Source organism: Pagrus pagrus, assembly GCF_965226575.1.
Source record: "Pagrus pagrus genome assembly, chromosome: 18".
Classification (NCBI taxonomy): Eukaryota; Metazoa; Chordata; class Actinopteri; order Spariformes; family Sparidae; genus Pagrus; species Pagrus pagrus.
The window spans coordinates 20909637-20927164 of NC_140202.1; the positions used below are offsets into that span (position 1 = coordinate 20909637).

The 17528-nt window shown below is 43.4% G+C and overlaps 2 protein-coding genes across 2 annotated transcripts in view; one reads left to right on the top strand and one right to left on the bottom strand.

Moving 5' to 3' along the window:
- Window positions 1-131: 131 nt before the first annotated feature.
- On the top strand, window positions 132-6995 carry LOC311274410 (propionyl-CoA carboxylase beta chain, mitochondrial-like). Its single transcript, XM_084382082.1, has 15 exons — window positions 132-408; window positions 1704-1823; window positions 1946-2014; window positions 2122-2178; window positions 2379-2492; window positions 2619-2729; window positions 2944-3052; window positions 3378-3498; window positions 3609-3690; window positions 3787-3910; window positions 4086-4193; window positions 4532-4632; window positions 4752-4850; window positions 4948-5047; window positions 5168-6995. The coding sequence occupies exons 1-15, from the start codon at window positions 163-165 to the stop codon at window positions 5287-5289; spliced, it is 1683 nt and encodes a 560-aa protein (XP_084238208.1). The 5' UTR covers window positions 132-162; the 3' UTR covers window positions 5290-6995.
- Window positions 6996-7811: 816 nt separating this feature from the next.
- LOC311274005 (cohesin subunit SA-1) overlaps window positions 7812-17528 on the bottom strand; it is a 42505-nt gene continuing 32788 nt past the window's right edge. Inside the window, exons 9-32 of the mRNA XM_084381392.1 lie at window positions 17369-17442; window positions 17137-17260; window positions 16902-17000; window positions 16701-16780; window positions 16466-16573; window positions 16179-16293; window positions 15867-15984; window positions 15588-15691; window positions 15267-15359; window positions 14681-14974; window positions 14494-14564; window positions 14113-14281; window positions 13372-13464; window positions 12864-13038; window positions 12608-12747; window positions 11842-11943; window positions 11574-11722; window positions 10833-10961; window positions 10494-10696; window positions 10214-10382; window positions 10012-10128; window positions 9759-9873; window positions 9563-9643; window positions 7812-9422 (exon numbers count right to left, since the gene is read on the bottom strand). Of these exons, the coding sequence (XP_084237518.1) occupies window positions 9399-9422; window positions 9563-9643; window positions 9759-9873; window positions 10012-10128; window positions 10214-10382; window positions 10494-10696; window positions 10833-10961; window positions 11574-11722; window positions 11842-11943; window positions 12608-12747; window positions 12864-13038; window positions 13372-13464; window positions 14113-14281; window positions 14494-14564; window positions 14681-14974; window positions 15267-15359; window positions 15588-15691; window positions 15867-15984; window positions 16179-16293; window positions 16466-16573; window positions 16701-16780; window positions 16902-17000; window positions 17137-17260; window positions 17369-17442 (2946 nt within the window). The 3' untranslated portion in view covers window positions 7812-9398. The remainder of the gene's footprint in view (window positions 9423-9562; window positions 9644-9758; window positions 9874-10011; window positions 10129-10213; window positions 10383-10493; window positions 10697-10832; window positions 10962-11573; window positions 11723-11841; window positions 11944-12607; window positions 12748-12863; window positions 13039-13371; window positions 13465-14112; window positions 14282-14493; window positions 14565-14680; window positions 14975-15266; window positions 15360-15587; window positions 15692-15866; window positions 15985-16178; window positions 16294-16465; window positions 16574-16700; window positions 16781-16901; window positions 17001-17136; window positions 17261-17368; window positions 17443-17528) is intronic.

The window sequence follows — 17528 nt, forward strand, 5'->3', positions numbered from 1 at the left end:
ATGTACCAAAGGGAAACATGATACCTTTCAAGGTCCCGCCCACCCGGCTTTGCTACAAATTCCTTCTTTCTTATTGGCCGTGAGAGCTCGCCCCCCGCTCGCTATTGGCTCAAATCTCTGCGCTTCATTTCCGCCCGCTGTCAGCCGAGAACACGCAGGACAATGATGGCGGCCTTCAGTGTGGCTCGGAGCAGCTGCGGACTGATAAATGGGTTGAGGGTGTCTTTCAGGAGTTTGGCGCCGGTGAAACATGGCGCGGTCGCTGCTGCGTTGCTGCAGAAGAGCCTGCTACCGGACTGCCGCCGGTACTCTGTCGGCCACCTGTCCGTTAAGGAGCGGATTGACAAGAAACGAAATGCGGCGCTGGTCGGAGGAGGTCAGAACAGAATAGATGCACAGCACAAAAGGGTAAAGTCAGCTAACTTTGACTGTTTTAATTTAAATGTAAGCTGCACCTAGGCTAGCATGTGTGCATTTATTCCTGACTTAAAGCTTCCACTGACTGTTGGAGTAGTAGGGGTGTGAACTGCCTTGCTCAAGGGCTTGAGTCATGTTAGTGGCTGCTGCTGGAGTGTTGATTAGTCCTCACACACTCAAGTGACCTTTAAAAACCAACTTTCTAGCCTAGCTAACTTTTAACAGTTGGACTTTCAGCAGTTACCCATGTGGGTAAACATCCATCTTGATTTCCTGTGCCCTTGAGCAGGGTACAAATCCTCTGCTACTTCAGGTGGAAGCTGTAGTTTGCAGGTACACAATGTACTAAAAGGAGCAATTAACTCACCCAAAAATGAAAGTTCAGTCATTATCCACTCATAAGTTTTCAAGTCCACAAAACATTTCTGCAGCTTCACAGCAAAACAGTGTTTGTTGAAACAACTGAAGTAGATGGGGACTTGTTTTAAAACGTAAAAAAACGTTGGAAAAATAACCATGAAATGGCTCCATACAGCTCTTTCAGCTTAATCCAAGTCTCTTGAAGCCCAGAGAGCCTAAATGGATTTGTAAAAACATAATTTACACCCTTGATTGAGCCAAAACCTTCACTGTAGCTGATAAGCACCCTGTCTGAAGTGGGTGCACAAGCTCAATCACACCTCAAGGGTGAAGATAATATCTTTTCAAATCAGTTTGGGATTTAAGAGCTTGCAGAGACTTGGATTATGCTTGTTATTCTGTTGTTTTTATACATTTTGAAACAAATCCCCATCTACTTCAGTTGTTTAGGAGAATGCAGCAACACTGTGTTGCTGTGAAGCTCCAGAAATGTTTTGTGGATGAAGAAACTTAACTCGACTTTTCATCAGCATAGAGAGGAGTACATAATGACCGAATATTAACTTTGGGTGAACTTATCCTTTAACATCCTTCCTTCATTGCACATCTTTGTCACAGTGTTTGATAACCACATGTAAGGGGTCACTGCAGAAATTGTGTGTACACTGGCTGATAAATATCTGCATTTCAAATGTTTTTATCTGAAGCATCAGAATAGAGATCTCGGCTTTCGTACAGAATAAGAAACTGCTTCAAGACAAGGTGTTGTTGTGGGGTAGTCAGCTTCCCAAACCGGCTGATATACAGAATATCAGTATCGGCATCGGCCCCAAACATGCAGTATTGGTTGGGCTCTATTTCTGATTTGTTGACACATTTGTCATAGTATTTATCATTGTGTAGTAACTTGGTGTTTTGTTTTTCAGGGTAAGCTGACAGCCAGGGAGCGAGTGGAGCTCCTGCTGGACCCCGAGTCCTTTGTGGAGTCGGACATGTTCGTGGAGCATCGCTGCTCTGACTTCGGCATGGAGCAGGATAGGAACAAGGTAACAAGTTGCACACAGGCTACAACTCTGCAACATCATCATTCATCCACTGGAAATAAGAAACTTTTTTTCTTTCTCTGGGGTTTTAAATATTTCTTATCATATCTTTGTCTTTGCCGTAGTTCCCCGGTGACAGCGTCGTGACAGGTCGAGGCAGGATCAATGGCAGGCTGGTTTATGTATTCAGTCAGGTACAGTGTGAACGTATGCTGTAAGGATCCTACATTGTGGCAATACACGGCAGCTTGGTTTCATCTGTATCATCTTCTTTCTGTCTTGCACTTTTTGTTTCTCTCAGGACTTCACAGTGTTTGGTGGCAGTCTGTCCGGAGCTCATGCACAGAAGATATGCAAGGTAAACCAAGCTGAGACACTGAGATGTCTGTGTGAGCGCATGTCTGTGCCTATGTATCAATGTCTGAAACAAGCACTGACAAAATAGAAAAATGCCCCAACCGTGGTGTTTAACATGCATTTACTTTGTTGTATTTTGTCGGTGGTTCTTCATGTTTTGACCTTATTTGAATGTAAAACATTTGAATGTTCTGTGTTCAGATTATGGACCAGGCCATGACAGTTGGAGCCCCGGTCATCGGGCTGAACGACTCCGGAGGAGCTCGGATCCAGGAGGGAGTAGAGTCTCTGGCTGGATATGCAGATATATTCCTGGTATGGGCTGAGTGGCTGCTTGTCGAGTGGAAAATGTTAACATTATCAACATTTATTTGACTGGAGGTAAATCATTTTTGGACATTATGAGTGAAAAAGTCATAACAAAACTTCCTCCTTTTCCAGAGGAATGTGTTGGCTTCTGGAGTCGTCCCTCAGATCTCCCTCATCATGGGTCCCTGTGCAGGAGGAGCTGTCTACTCGCCCGCCCTGACAGATTTCACCTTCATGGTTAAGGTATGGGACTAAACATGGCTCGACTTTGTTGCTCTATCTGCTGCTGGCTCAGAGGTGGAACAATGACCCCCCCATTCCGCCTTTGTACCTTTTATTATATATACAGAACACTGCAGGATAAAGACGCAACAGTTCCAGGTTGTGTATGAGCAGCTTAAGATTGTTTTCTTTCTCGCCCCAGCCTGACAACTGTGCATGCGTTTGTGTTCGATAGGACACATCGTACCTGTTCATCACAGGACCTGACGTTGTGAAGTCTGTCACCAATGAAGACGTGACTCAAGAGGAGCTCGGTGGAGCCAAAACTCACACCACTGTGTCTGGTTAGTTTGTTTGTAAAAGCTTTCCATTACTCCTGGTTTTCTTGTTTTCATTTTTTGAGGAGTTTTATTAATTATTTTCGGTTTTCAAAATCAATCTCAAAATGCTGTTGTCATGCAAACATTCAGCTGTAGCAGCCAAAAGTTTTGTTTCCTGTGCCAGCATTTTCCCTTTGGCAGTGTCACAGTTGCATCCCAGTGGCCATATTTCTAGAACCTTTGATCCATGAATACTTGTCTCATCACTACACAGTTACTCATCTGAGATTGGTTTGAAGTTGAAAAATTGTCTTTAGGGTCTCAACTGTGTCTCCTGTTTTGTTCTCAGGAGTGGCCCACCATGCTTTTGAGAATGATGTTGACGCCTTGCTCAACATGCGAGAGTTCTTCAACTTCCTGCCACTCAGCAATCAAGATCCCGCCCCAATTAGGGAGTGCCACGACCCCAGGTAACCAATCACCTTGACCTCCACTTGACCAAACGACCAATCACTTCCTCTTCATTGGAGAATATCTGCATTATTTCAACTCAATGTCTTCTATCTGGTTCCCTTATCAGCGATCGTCTGGTAACTTCACTGGACACCATCGTCCCGTTTGAGACGACTAAAGCCTATGACATGTTGGACATCATTCACACAGTATGTGCACAAACACTCAGAATCTAACACGTGTAACCACATCTCATTTAATTTCTGCAAGTAGTAAAAGTTGCCTTTCTTCATGCATCTGTTCAGATAGTGGATGAGAGGGACTTCTTTGAGATCATGCCCAACTACGCCAAAAACATTGTGGTGGGCTTCGCCCGCATGAACGGACGCACTGTAGGCATTGTGGGTAACCAGCCCAAAGTGGCTTCTGGTAAGTAAAATAATTGAGGGGCAGTCATAAGGGACACATTATCAGTGTTATCTGAATAAGCTTATTTTGCTTCTTTCTTTGCATTTTGGAACAAAGGGATTATTATTTGATTAATAATCTACTGTGATGTGTTTTAGTTTTGCTGTTTAGTCCATAATTTCTGTGTCGTTATCAGGTTGCTTGGACATCAACTCTTCAGTGAAGGGCGCCCGCTTTGTACGCTTCTGTGATGCGTTCAATATTCCCATCATTACCTTTGTGGATGTGCCCGGCTTCCTGCCAGGTATTCTTAAATCATTTAATAAACTCTTCTGTTTACATCCATGGATTAATCCAGCTATTGGCCATACCTAACTAGGTTAGGCTATTGAACGATGATTCTCATTCTGTCAGAGAAAAGAAATAAGAAAGCTCGTAGCAATAAGAAATACATAACACAGTTACAAGTTTGGATATGGAGTAAGCCAGGTATCTAAAGACAGATACTCAGAAATATTGGCTAACATGAACCAAAAACTTGATTACTGTACACGTAAGAAGACATTTTCCTTGCACTGAAACACACCTGTTACATTTGTGCACACTCGCACTTATTATACCTGCTGTGATTGTTGTCACCAGGTACCGCTCAGGAGTACGGAGGCATCATCAGACACGGAGCCAAACTGCTGTATGCATTTGCAGAGGCCACTGTCCCGAAAATAACCATCATCACCAGAAAGGTGTGTGTGAACAAAAAGATATAGAAAGCCCTTAGAAGGGAAAATAATAAAGGATTAAGGTTTGACTTATTTGTGATGAAGTGATGAATAGATAAAAAAAAATCGTGTGTGTATCGCAGGCTTACGGAGGAGCCTATGACGTGATGAGCTCCAAACACTTGAGAGGAGATGTGAACTACGCCTGGCCCTCAGCTGAGGTTGCTGTCATGGGTGCCAAGGTACAAACACACACATTTTCCTGTTTGTCTTTCTTTCTTTCTCTCCCTCTTTCGTTCCTTTTGATTTGACAGTGTCTATCATCCGTTTCTTTGTCAGGGTGCTGTGCAGATCATCTTCAGAGGAAAGGAGAACCAGGCGGAGGCAGAGGCGGAATACGTGGAGAAATTCGCCAACCCCTTCCCAGCTGCCGTCAGAGGTGAACAATCTCACACCTTTACAGCTCTCTCTGCACGCTCATCTTTCCGTCCGTTCAAACCAGATACAACAATATAACACATTATGCACTCATCTCTGACCGGCCAAATGTTTGTTTTAGGTTTCGTGGATGACATCATCGAGCCGTCGACAACTCGCAAGAAGATTTGCAGAGATCTGGAGGTGCTGGCCAGCAAGAAGCAGGTCAACCCCTGGAAGAAACACGCCAACATTCCTCTGTGAAGCACCCAAACTGTCCACATTAACACTATTTAAAGGCTTCACATTCAAATGAAGTGCGGTGGTACCCTGTGACAACGACTTACCTGCCAAGCAGATGTTTGTTGTCATAACTGTCATTTACCACTCCAAAAAGCAGGACATAGAGATACACCCCCTGATTTTGTGAGTGCTACATAATGGCCCCAAATTTTCCTTCCTTGAACTATGAACTGTTAAAGCATCAACCTCGGGCTGTAAAAAGATGTGCAGGAAATGTTGGTGGCCTGTAAACAAAATCAGAACGTGTATCTTTACCAATGATATGCAATATATTGATAGGAAAATCCACTTTACGGTACCTGAACAGTATACTACAGTGGTCACACACATTTAAGCTAATCGTCATGTCAGTAGTGGCCATATTGGTCACTATTGTTGGTATGATTTGACATTTTGAGAACGAGATTGTGTCTGAAAGGGCAGATTACATATCGCTAATGTATTTTTGTAGGCCAACCCCGAAAGTTCTAGCAGAAAATGAGCTCCGTGATAAACACATTTCATGAATCTTACATGTTTTGTTCAGCAAGAAAATCTTCACAGATGAACACCACTTTTACGATTTTTGAAGCTAACGTTGGGCTATAAATGAACTACACCACGGTCGCATGACATCAACTATGAATGGAAATATCAAGTTAAAAAGTTGAAGTTAAAACAGTTTGCAAGTGAGAAGATGAGTCTCCGTGTGTGGTTGTGATGATGTTAAATGTCCCTGACGACCTCTGTCGTCTCATTTCGCCACTTGTTAGCAATCACCTTTTTAAAAGCCGTGTCAAAATTCACGAGTCTGGTAATTAATGACCGATTTCATGTCATAGAACAAAACGTGCAAACGGATTGACCTCAAGAATGCTAACTCATTCCAGGAACACTATAAAATGCAACTAGGGGTGTCACAAATTCAATTCTCAATTGAAAATGGATCAAAGTGAGCAATTAGTTCCAATTATTGAAATCAAAAATGGGATTGGCGATACTCCCACAATTTTGTTCCCGTCTATTTTTGCCTGCTTTTTGTGTGTCCGGCACACGTCTGAAGAAAAACATTTGCAAAACGTGTGGGATATGTAAGCACCCTTCTAGGAATTGACTGGTGAAACATTGTCATTACATTTTAAATCAATAATTTAAATTTGACCATATGACCTTAGTGTGGTACATTCCAAAAGAACAATGACAGTAACACAGATGACAGAGTAACAATTGAATAGCTGTCAGTGCTGAAAAATATCAAAATAAAATCATGAATTTGGAGAATTGTGACGCCCATAAATGCAGTTTTAGTGAAAAATGCAAGAATACTGTAGTCTGTTGCCTTGTAAAGTGTTTCCGGAGTTGTTACTGTACTGTATTTAGTCCTAAGGGTTTGTGGTGTGTATAGTAGTTTGCTCTTTCAGATGCACTCCCTGTGTTTAATGTCCACCGTTATGGTCAAGAAAAAGTCGACCTTGCAGCCTGGAACTGTGCCTTTTCTCTCTGGCAGCCTCTGCTCTGCCATTTGTAAAATAAATCATGGACTCAATACCATGTGTGTTTTCTTGACTTTTACTGATGCAATAGTTTCTACCTGTAGCCAGTTGTGTTTTTAAAAGATGTGACAAATATATATGATGTAATTCCCTTGTAGTATTGGTTTTCAGAATAAAATCAGATGGTTTAAAGTGGCTGCTTTATACTGTGTGTGTGTCTGGAGGTACAACCAAGTTTTCTGGTGAAGCTCAAGCTGTAGAAGTCAGGTTGAGTAGTTTCGGAAAAAATACTTAATGCTGTGCTGATGTGAGAGATGATTTAAAGGGGGAAAGCTACAGGTAGCTGACAGTTAGCTTAGCACAAAGACTGTAAACTGAGAAACAAAGACGACATCGTCTGAGTCACATCAATCTTATCATCTCACTCTGGTGAGAATCAGGGTTCCCACGCGTCCTTGAAAGTTTGTGAAGATATACTTAAATATGAGATAAAATGGAGGAAGCAATGAAAAGTTCAGGCTCAGGATACGTTTAATGCAAATCTGGTTACTGTTATTTCTTCCTGAAACTTCAGTTTTTTTATTACTGTAAAAACTGTTCACTGTCATCTGACAAAATATTTCTGAACTCAAAGTTTACTTTTTCTTTTTTTGGAGCCTTTGACCTTTTCATGGGCCTCACCAGCAGATGAAAGTTGGATTGATGTGGAACTTTCCATCTTTTCAACAGTCAAAATCGTCATTCAATGGATGAGAAGAGGAGGAGCTCATAAAAATAATGGAAGGTTTTAAAATCTTTATTGCCATGACGGCCGAGAGGGATCATGTGAAAGCCTTGTAAACTCCAGCATGAGTGTGAAGTGAAGCTTGGCTCGAGACTGTGGTTGTTTCTCAGGTCGTAAATGAGCCGTCCAGCTCTGCTCAACTATGAAAACCTTGGTGAAGCCGTGCAGAAACACAGCTGTTTTGAACAACGACTGTTGTGAAACAAAGACACACACACAAACACTGGTCCATAAATCGATTACAGATTTTATTTTATTAAAAAGAATTTAGGTTCACAGAAAAAAACAAAAACAAAACAGGCTTTTAGAGCATTTTAAGGGCAACTGATGTCAACTGCACTGCAGAAAAGATCCAATTGTCTCTGATATTTACAGGACTGCCAAGCCAGCCGAGGGAAAAGGTAAATGATTGATAAACAAACGTTGGGCGAACGACGATATGGCTGGAAACATTCAGAACACATTCAAACAAATCTGTCAGACGTAGAGATCCATCACTGCACTGGATATGAACAACAAATCTTCTTGTATCAGTTAAAACTGTAGGCAAGTGTTAAAAAACTTAACTTGATCTGACCTGTAAAATGAACAAACCGAACAGATAATCTGCTGTAATACTGAACCGTGACACGATTACAATCAGACCATACAGCGCTGAAAAAGCTGCTAACCCACAGCAACAATCTGAGCTTGGTAACCGTTAGATATGAGTTACAAGTGTAGGGGAAGGGGCTGGAATATACTTTAAGTATGTAGGCCACAATTTGGCAACAAACAAGATACATATTCAAGAAAAAGCTGTACAAACATCGGACAAAAACAAAAACACACTCGATTTAAAACTTTAGTACTAAAGCTACAGAATTCAAAATATGTTTATTGTCTTTTTTTTTAAACGTTTTAACTTCAAAAAGCCGTTTTTATTCGAGGGTGTGTGCAGAACATGTCAGAGATCTGAGAGAGTGGAGCGCCTGTCCGGGGGTCTGTTCGGGGGGGCGGGTGTGTGGCTTCAACACTCGCTTTGCTTGAACATCACGCACAAGACAGTTACATCACTTCCTCCTATAGCTGTTGACCTCAGTGTGCATGTGTGACTACTCAACCACCATCACCACCAACACTTTTACACACACACACACACACACACGCACGCACGCACACACACACACACACGCACACACACACACGGACTCAGATGGTGAACAGAGAGAGAGGGGAGGGGTCGGTGGGTGGTAATAAGAGCAAAGATATAGAACATTTAGTATTGAGAACCTCTCTATGTTGGATTTAATCAGACTGATCGAAGTGCGACACCAAAAGAAGGAAGAGGGGCGGGCTGTACAGAGTTTCACGCTGATCGGAAGCCGAACCAAACAACTGTACATCTGTGTTACAGGGGGACCGTAAAAACTGAGAGTGCTCGTCGGCCGGCAGCCATCAGAGCTACCGCTAACAAGAGCTAAACCGACAGGCTGGAAAGGAAGAGGAGGAGGAGGAGGAGATTAGGAGCAAGACGAAGCTCTCGAATAATCCGGACGAGGTTCCGAATCCTCCGGCCCGTCTGAACTGAAAGAACAGAGCCGGTCCGCGCTTCACACTTCCAGGTGAGATCCAGCCGATGTGGGATCCATCAGTAGATCCACTTGACAAACATCCGTCCATCATGTCTTATAGAAAGAGAAAAGTACTTCAACAATGTTTTTTTTCTTCTTCTTAAGAGTTTGATTGGCAGGTTATGTGGGTTAAGACGTCCCTCCCCTTGTGTTTACTCCTGACGAGGACCCTGATCTCAGGATCGTTGCCTCTTTCCCAGATCAGAACATGGGCATGCTGAAACCCTGGAACAGTGGAGAGGAGATCGACTGTTAGACTGATCAGACTGAACATTACAACCACTGAAGTTAATGACATCGATCATCCCTTTGCAATCCACGGCAAAAGTTCGAACTAGGACTCAAACTGTCACAGTTTTACTCACCGACTCGTCCTCAATCATCGCTGCAGAGTCAAAGAAGTCTGGTCTTAATTCTGCTCTTTCACGTCTGTTCCTCGATGGCGGCTGCGAAGGACAAAAGCCAAAATGAAGACATTTAACAAAGATAAACAATGAATTAGGTGAGTAACTCTTTATCTTTATTTCTTCTGTTGAGTTTCACAGTTGTGACTTTACTCACCAGGTCGATCACCATAGTGTCTTCAAACTCCTCGTTCATGTCCTCGAGCTGACCCCGCGATGACATCATCACATCCTCGAAGATGGGCTCTGCGTCATCCTCCATCAGCCCTCGCCTGAAGGGAAATTAAGGGTGCGACAAGACACACAATTAGAGAAGAAGCAGCAAATCTACCCGTTTATCAGCTGTAAATTCGTTACGAATAATTAAGTCATCAGTTCGTGCTGCTGCTTTAAAATCCTAACACACTTACACAGTCTGCCGGACGCCCTGATTGCTGCGTGACTTGATGTAGTTCATGCCCGTCCTGTCCTTCCTGTTCACCTCGTCCATCTTCTGCTGGCCGAGCCACGACATCTGCATCTGAGGACTGAGGACAAACAGAGTCACCTTCCTCCAGTCCGTGCTGTCTGTAATGTTTCATTGTGCGTCATTGTGTGATGAGCAACACTCACTTGTGTACGAAGTCGTTCTCTGATCCGGGTTCTGAGTCCGGGTCTGGCATGTGTTCTGCTGGTCTGTTCTCTCTGAGGACTGTTGAGGTGAGCTGAGGAGTCTGCAGCGCCCCCGGTGTCTGAAGAGTGTCATTACGCAACAGCCAAGAGCCCTCCACACTACTCTCCTCTGACATGAACACAGAGAAAGAGTTCAGTTAGAAGATTCATAAACCGAGTGACCCTGATCTGTGTGTGTGTGTGTGTGTGTGTGTGTGTGTGTGTGTGCCCGTCTCCTCACCCTCTATGCGCTTCTTGTGTAGCGGCGGTCGTCCCTTCTTGCTGCGGACCGAGCCGGTCTTGCTGCTGGAGCCCGATGTGACAGACATGTGGTCCTCGTCTCCTCCCGTCAGCAGGCTGTTCCTGTAGGAGATCAGCGGCAGCCACACGTCCTCCCGACGCTCCGACATCGACTCTGACATGAACTTCTCCAGGTACGAGTGGCTGAGGAGACACGCAGCATTTTAACATGATTTATGATGATAAATGATGATTTTATTTTGAAATGGCAAGATCGAAGTTTAAAGCGTTAAAGAGTTTTGACTGAGAGTAGGAGAGAAGATTGGAAGGGGGTACTTACACTGTCTTTTTGTCCTGGCGGATTAGTTTGGAGGAGAATTCACTCAGAACCTCCAGGAAGGCCAAGTTGATGGGAGGAAACTCTGGTCCCCGAGGATTCTGGTACTTAAATGCAAACTCTATTCCATCCCTGAAGAGACAGAAGGTTTTGTATCCAAGTTAGAAATCCAGTATCGTCACAACACAAAACTCAAACTCTTGACTTAAGTTTATTGGATGTTGGGTTGACTTTTTCCAGCTTGTCTTAAAATATTTAAACATCCACTTTCCCCAGTATTTCGTTTCAGTTTTGCTCAGCACAGAAGCGGATTTGGTGAATTTCACCTACAGCTGCCTATATATGTAAAAGCAGCCAAAGTTTGCAACCAAAGAGTGGAGACTGTAGTGGTGTAGTAGTGTCTGAAATCCTGAAGAGTGGCTCTGTATTATGGCTCCGTTTCCTATGTTGTTTTCAGTCTAAAATAAAAATCAGTTTGCCTTTTTCTTGGTCAGACTTAGCTGCATTTCACAATCACGTCAAAAAGGGTTATTATTAAAGTGTTTATATTGAGAATACATGAAAAAAATCCTCTACGTGCATGACTGAATATAAACCCTGCAGCCAACATTCACATTTTTTATCTACAGTTTGAAATCAGCATCATTAAAATGAAGCACTGTGGTCTGCAAACTCTAAAAACCCACATGGTCTGTAACAGTTCTTAACTTCCTGATTACAGCTGTAAGTCCAGTCTGGTCTTACTTGTGCAGCGTGGCAACAGCCTCTCTGGTCTTGATCTGATCCAGACCGAAGGTGAGGGCGAAGCGGCGGGCCAACTCCTTGATGCCGCTGACGTGAGAAGATGTCCGGTCCAGGTTGGGTCCCTGGTCCTGCAGCAGCTCGTTGAACAGCTGCAACACACACACACATGTTGACAAGGTGTTTGAGCGCACATAAATCAAAGCATACAATATTTCAGGCCGGGGAGCTGTGTACGCAGCCTGTCATACAGTCTTCATCAGCGTCTCACCTGCTGCAGACTGAGGATGAGGGTCTTGGCACAGAGAATCTTGTCGGTCTGTCTGGTTTTACTCAGGGTCTCCTTGATGATGTCGCCATAATCGTTATAATACTAAGGGCAAAAAACCAAACGGTTAGAAAACATGCAAGATGACACAGTTTAGTGCAACTTATGTTAATAAAATCTGATGTCCTGACAACCTAGTTTATTTTTTTTGTATATTTAAAAGATGTATTTTTCCTGAATCTTCCAAAGCTCCTTGTGTTTTTAATTTATTTACTCTTGAGACGGTTCTTTCCTCCTTTATTTGGTTATCATTGTATTTAATGACTGCTGCCAGTTCACTTCTGTGACTCATCTCTGAAAACTAAAAATGACTACAGAGATAAAACTACATCCTAGAGCATCCTTAAGAGCCTCATTTTCACATTTAACAACCACAAACTTGAGAATACTTTATCATGGCATTATTATAGGAAATCAAAGAACTTGCAAGAGAAAATTGCTGCGAAATCTCTCCTGCAATCTACTCCGCATTTTTGCTACCAGGCTAATCAGACTATTGATCAACCAATCATCTCTTTGAATAGTGAATAGAGTTTTAATAGTGTCTCAGTACCAATTTTCTAATCACATTATCGGTTTTGTCATCATCTTATTTTGACCAAATGATTTGCAGACTTCTGATTTTTTTTTCATTTGTTTCATACTGCCTGATTTTTTATGTTGATGGTGTTGATGTCAATATTTATGCCAAATATATATGAACATCTACCTTCATGTAGTGTTTGAAGATGTCGGCAGCAGCGGGCATGTCAACAATGTCGTAGATGATGAGTTTGCAGAAAGCTGCGAGCAGATTTCTCCTTTTGTGGAGCGCCTCGATCTTGTTGGCCTCGTCCTCCTCGTCTCCCTCTGCAGGCAGAGGAAAAATTAAAATGAACAGGCGGGTTTTGTTGATTTTCTCTAAACCATCTTTAAGCTTACGTCATTCTTATCTAATTCCCAAAAGGTGTTCCCCTCATCCTCACCCATGCTCTGACTCTCATCGTCCTGGTCGATGAAGACATGGTCCAGGACAAAGTTGAGCAGCTCGTTCTGCAGAGTGCTGTCGGGGTTGAAAACCAGCGGCTGGAGGCCCTCCCTGCCGCCGGAAACCAGCTGGTGACTGAAGATCATCAGCAGGTCGCAGAGAAGCATGAACGCCTGGACAAGAGGCACAAATGAGGAGGAATGATTTAAAAAAAAACTGTTCATTTTACAACAGAACTAAAGACTGATTTCTTGATATGACAGAAAAAAACATTTCTAATGCTTCCTTCATCCCATATTTTTGGACAATGCCAGTCCTGAAGTGTTATTTTGATGCCATAATTACATTTTCTTAAATCTCCAGGACTAGAAGTTGTTTCATAAATCAAGCTGTCCTAACACATCGCACACTGTGGCACTGTTTTTGTCATCCGCTCTCCAAACACGTCTGTGACAATACCGTTCACACTTACTACTGAGCAGGTGATATCAGCTGTGTGTTCTTACCTGTTCTTTGACTGGTGTGTTGACGTTGGACAGGCACTGTTGGCAAACAGCCAGGAAAGACTTCACCACTCTCCTGAGAGCCATCAGGTCATCCTGCGCACACACACACAGACACACACTTTTAGCCACACACAGAAATCAATACTGTCAGGCTAAATGTCTCGCCTGTGCTAACTGCACCAATGAAGCAATCGAACTTTGATGATTATAATTAATCATCAGCTAACCCAGCTGAGGCAGAAGAATCGATACACTTTGTGTTGACACTGGTGGAGTCTGTCAGAGGGCTCAGGCGGCACGACTACTGATGATCAAGTTTATCATGATATTATTTTTATCCCCTTCAGTTGCAATTTCCATTCATTTTGTGACAACTCTAGTCAACAGTGAAGAATTTAGTGAGATATAATGGTTGTACATGGGGGATCTTTAACGTACTGCGGGTGAGAGCAGAATTATTGATGCTAAAAACAGCATCCTTCAACTTGTGATGCTGCGCTGTAAGAAATTTCCCAGCAGTCGATTAGATGCTAAGCTGTCTTGAAGGTTCCAGCTTCGCTCCACCACAAAATAACAGCTCTGGGATCTGACGCCTCTGTGCAGATTTAAAGTGTTAAATTAGATAGATTGGGGGTAAGCCTCTGAATCGGGGGGTGGCTCTCTGCAGAAATACAGATAAGCTCCTGTTTGGATCTGTGAGTGTGTGCTGTTAAAGCCCAGTTAGTGAAGTGAATCTAGCACCTTGCTGGGAGCCCCCTCTGTGATCTTGACCAGCTGCCACAGGATGGAGTAGTGCGAGCACTGCAGGGCCTGAACGGCTATCTGCTCCGGCATGGAGCCCTGCTCGATGCCCGCCTTCAGCAACCGGTAGCAGCTCCCGAATAAATCCCACCGTGTCAAGTCATGGGCACTGAGGCAAGGAATAAGAGGAAAATACATTTGATTTTGTTCAGTGAGTTAAGACATCAAGTTTATGTAGTGGAGGAACATTTTAGCAACCATTTTCTGATATGGACTGAATGATTAAATGAGTAAACAACAAAAATATTAATCAAAAATGAAAATATTTGGTTGTTGCAGGCCTAAACAGATGGGCAGAAAAAGGTGAAGAGAAAGTCTTACTTGTGGAAAGCTGTCAGTCTCTTAAGAGTAGATAAAACGTTGTAGATATCGTCATCATCGGCTTCTTCAGCCTGCAGAATAACAAACGTGTTAGTGCACAAAGACAAGACTCATATTCCTCCTAAAAGCACAAGATAAAAAGCTACAACTTTGACACATTTCCCCCGACTTGTCCTTCTCCTCATACCTCCTGCAGCAGCTCCTCCACAGAGTGTGCAAAGCGATCCGTCATCTCGTCGATGAGCTGCGAGCGGGCGATGTCCACGCGGTTCATGATGGTGTACTCCTCAGAGCAGAGGATGCTGTAGGTCTTGCTGCAGGCCTCGAGCACGTCCATCTCGATGTGCTTCTCCACCACCAGCCGGATCTGCTTCAGCAAGGCGTCCAGGTGCTTCTCCATACGCCCGGCACTGTACACGTCCAGGTCAAAGAACTGAGGGATCTGCAGCAGGTTGGCCACCTTCTCTGAGTCTGCCTGGTACTGTGGAGGGCGGAGACGGAGAGGCAGGAATTAGATGAAGATGCAGAAAATAGAAAGAGGCATCAATCAACAGCTAATACTTGTTACTGTATCCCTGTTTGATTACATTTTAAGTCAGCCAACATACTTGTCTAGAGTGGCGTCCATTCAATAACACTCCTCATGACTATATAAGTAACACTTTGATCAATTATATCGACAAACAGATCAGTCGCTCCAGCCGAGTCATTACTCAGTGTCACTGGCCTGTCTGGTGATGGATCTGTTTGGGTTGGATTTCAGAACGTCTTACCTTGGACAAAAGCATGGGCAGAGCCATGATGAAGTGCTCTGTCAGTTTGTTCTTGTCGTCTATCTGGGTCTTCCTCTCCTTCGCTGTCAGCACCTGGACACACAGACACAAAATTTTAAGTCAAATGTAGCCTCAGGTGTAAAAATAGGCAGGAAAGGGACGGTAAAGTGGTGATTTTGTGTTGGATGGAATATTCTGTCCTCTTAATATGACTGGCAAAATTAATCACTGGGAGAAAACTTCTTCTTTTGCTACTTCCGTCCAGAGCTGCCGTCTAATCACATCAGTCTCACCTTCAAAGTTTTCATATATTTGACCTACCCGTTTGCCCGTGCCTCTGCCGACAGGCGGGTGCGCCTCTGCTGCCTGTCGGATGGTGCACACCATCAACTCTATCAGAGCACTCTCCTGTCTGTCTGACAGCACTGCAGGGACAGACAGACAGACAGACAGACAGAGTTAGAGCAAAGGAGAGAGAAAGAAACAGTCAGAATGTCAACGAAGGTCAGACACAGAGTTTCAATGAACAAGGTTTCATTGCATCACCTCTTGTAGCTGACAGGCTTACAGAACGTGTGTGTGTGTGTGTGTCTGTCTTACCTTCCTCTCCCTGCACAGGCTCTTCCAACAGAAGTTCAGCCATACACTCCCAGTCTTTCAGCAGCTCCTGAGAGCTTTCCCACAGCGAGTCCACCAGGTAAGCTGCGTGCTCATGGAGCTACACACACAGAAAGAAACTGTGAGCATGATCAAGTTTTACAAGTATTGTGTGAAAAGTTATAGCTGAAATCCCTGAAAAAGAGCAAAATCGAGTAACTCTTTATTTCACCTTTGTGCATACACAGTATATACAATTTGTCACAAGTACATCAGGGTAATAACAGTGACAGTGTGTGTGTGTCTAAGCGTTACCTCGCTCTCCAGAAAGAAGAGCACCAGCATGCGGATGAGATTTCCATTGGGACTGCTCCTCCCCCTGCGCTTGGCCAGCGCTTCTTCTGCCTGCGGGTCATGGCGACTGAACAACCTGACAGACAAAGAGAGGGGAGAGAGAGAGAAGAAAAAGTGGATGAATCAGTAGGAAAGAATAAGGTAGGTGTTAAAAAACACTGTTAAATGACAAATAAGATCCAACTAAACAAAAAGATTGTCATTATTTCAAGTCAAAATGATCTTAAGATAAATCAGGATGGACTCACTTCCTGTGCAGAAACTCTCCAGCAGCAACTGCCACCGGTCGGTGAGCAGAGTAAACCAGGTGGTACACGTTCTCGCAGTCCTCATTGGACAAGGCGTCTTCACTGCCCCTGCAGCAGATAACCATAATGAGCCACACTCAGCACACAGTTTAAAACAGAATCCAACATAATAAAGTTTTTATTTACTTTAAGAGTTACACGAAACTAAATGTATTAAATATATAAAGTTACTCACTGCAGGATGAGTGTAACCAGTCTGATGGCCTCCACAGCCACATCGTACTCCTTATCCAGTGTCATTGACACGATGCGGTCCTGTCAAACAGAACAGGAAAAGAACTGGGATTAGTAAGCAGAAGTGCAACAGAAATCAGAAAAAAAAAAAAACTCAGTTAAAAGCAGTAAATGTTCTTGTTTGCATTCTTGCAGCTGTTACCTTGAAGCGGTTGGTGAAAAGCTCTAACTTCGGGAACAGTTCTCTGTTTGTGTACAGGTTCTGCAGAGCTTTCAGGCACTTTAGACGCACCTCTCCTTGCTGAAAGAGACAGAGTTAGTCAGTTAGTCCTGGTGGGCTCAGTCTTTGTGTCAGTATCAGAATATACTGAAATGTTTTAAAAGAAACATCAACCAAGTCTTGAAGAAATGTGATAACAAATGTGATGTGTGCTCACCCTATCGTGTAGTGTCCAACCAACATATTTCAGGTAACTGTCATTAAGAAAAGCATCGCTGTACATCTTCATCCACACTCCGATCTCCTCGATGCAGATGGCTCGGATTTCAGCGATTGCATCCCTAGGAAAACAAAAAGAGACATTATTTTTGTCATGATGACAAACAAGGCTCTGAACCACTAGGACAGACAATATTTGACACAAAATGACCATGTCTGATAAGTGTTACCTGTAGCGATGCACAAAGATTCCCTTGAAGATGGAGTTCATCATGTTCTCTATTTCATCTTGGTTTTCCTGAAGCTGTAAAGTGAAGAATCGAGTTACAGGCAAGACAGTCTGTAGACGTTTTCTTAACATTTTAGATCTATAGCACAACAAGCTGAACA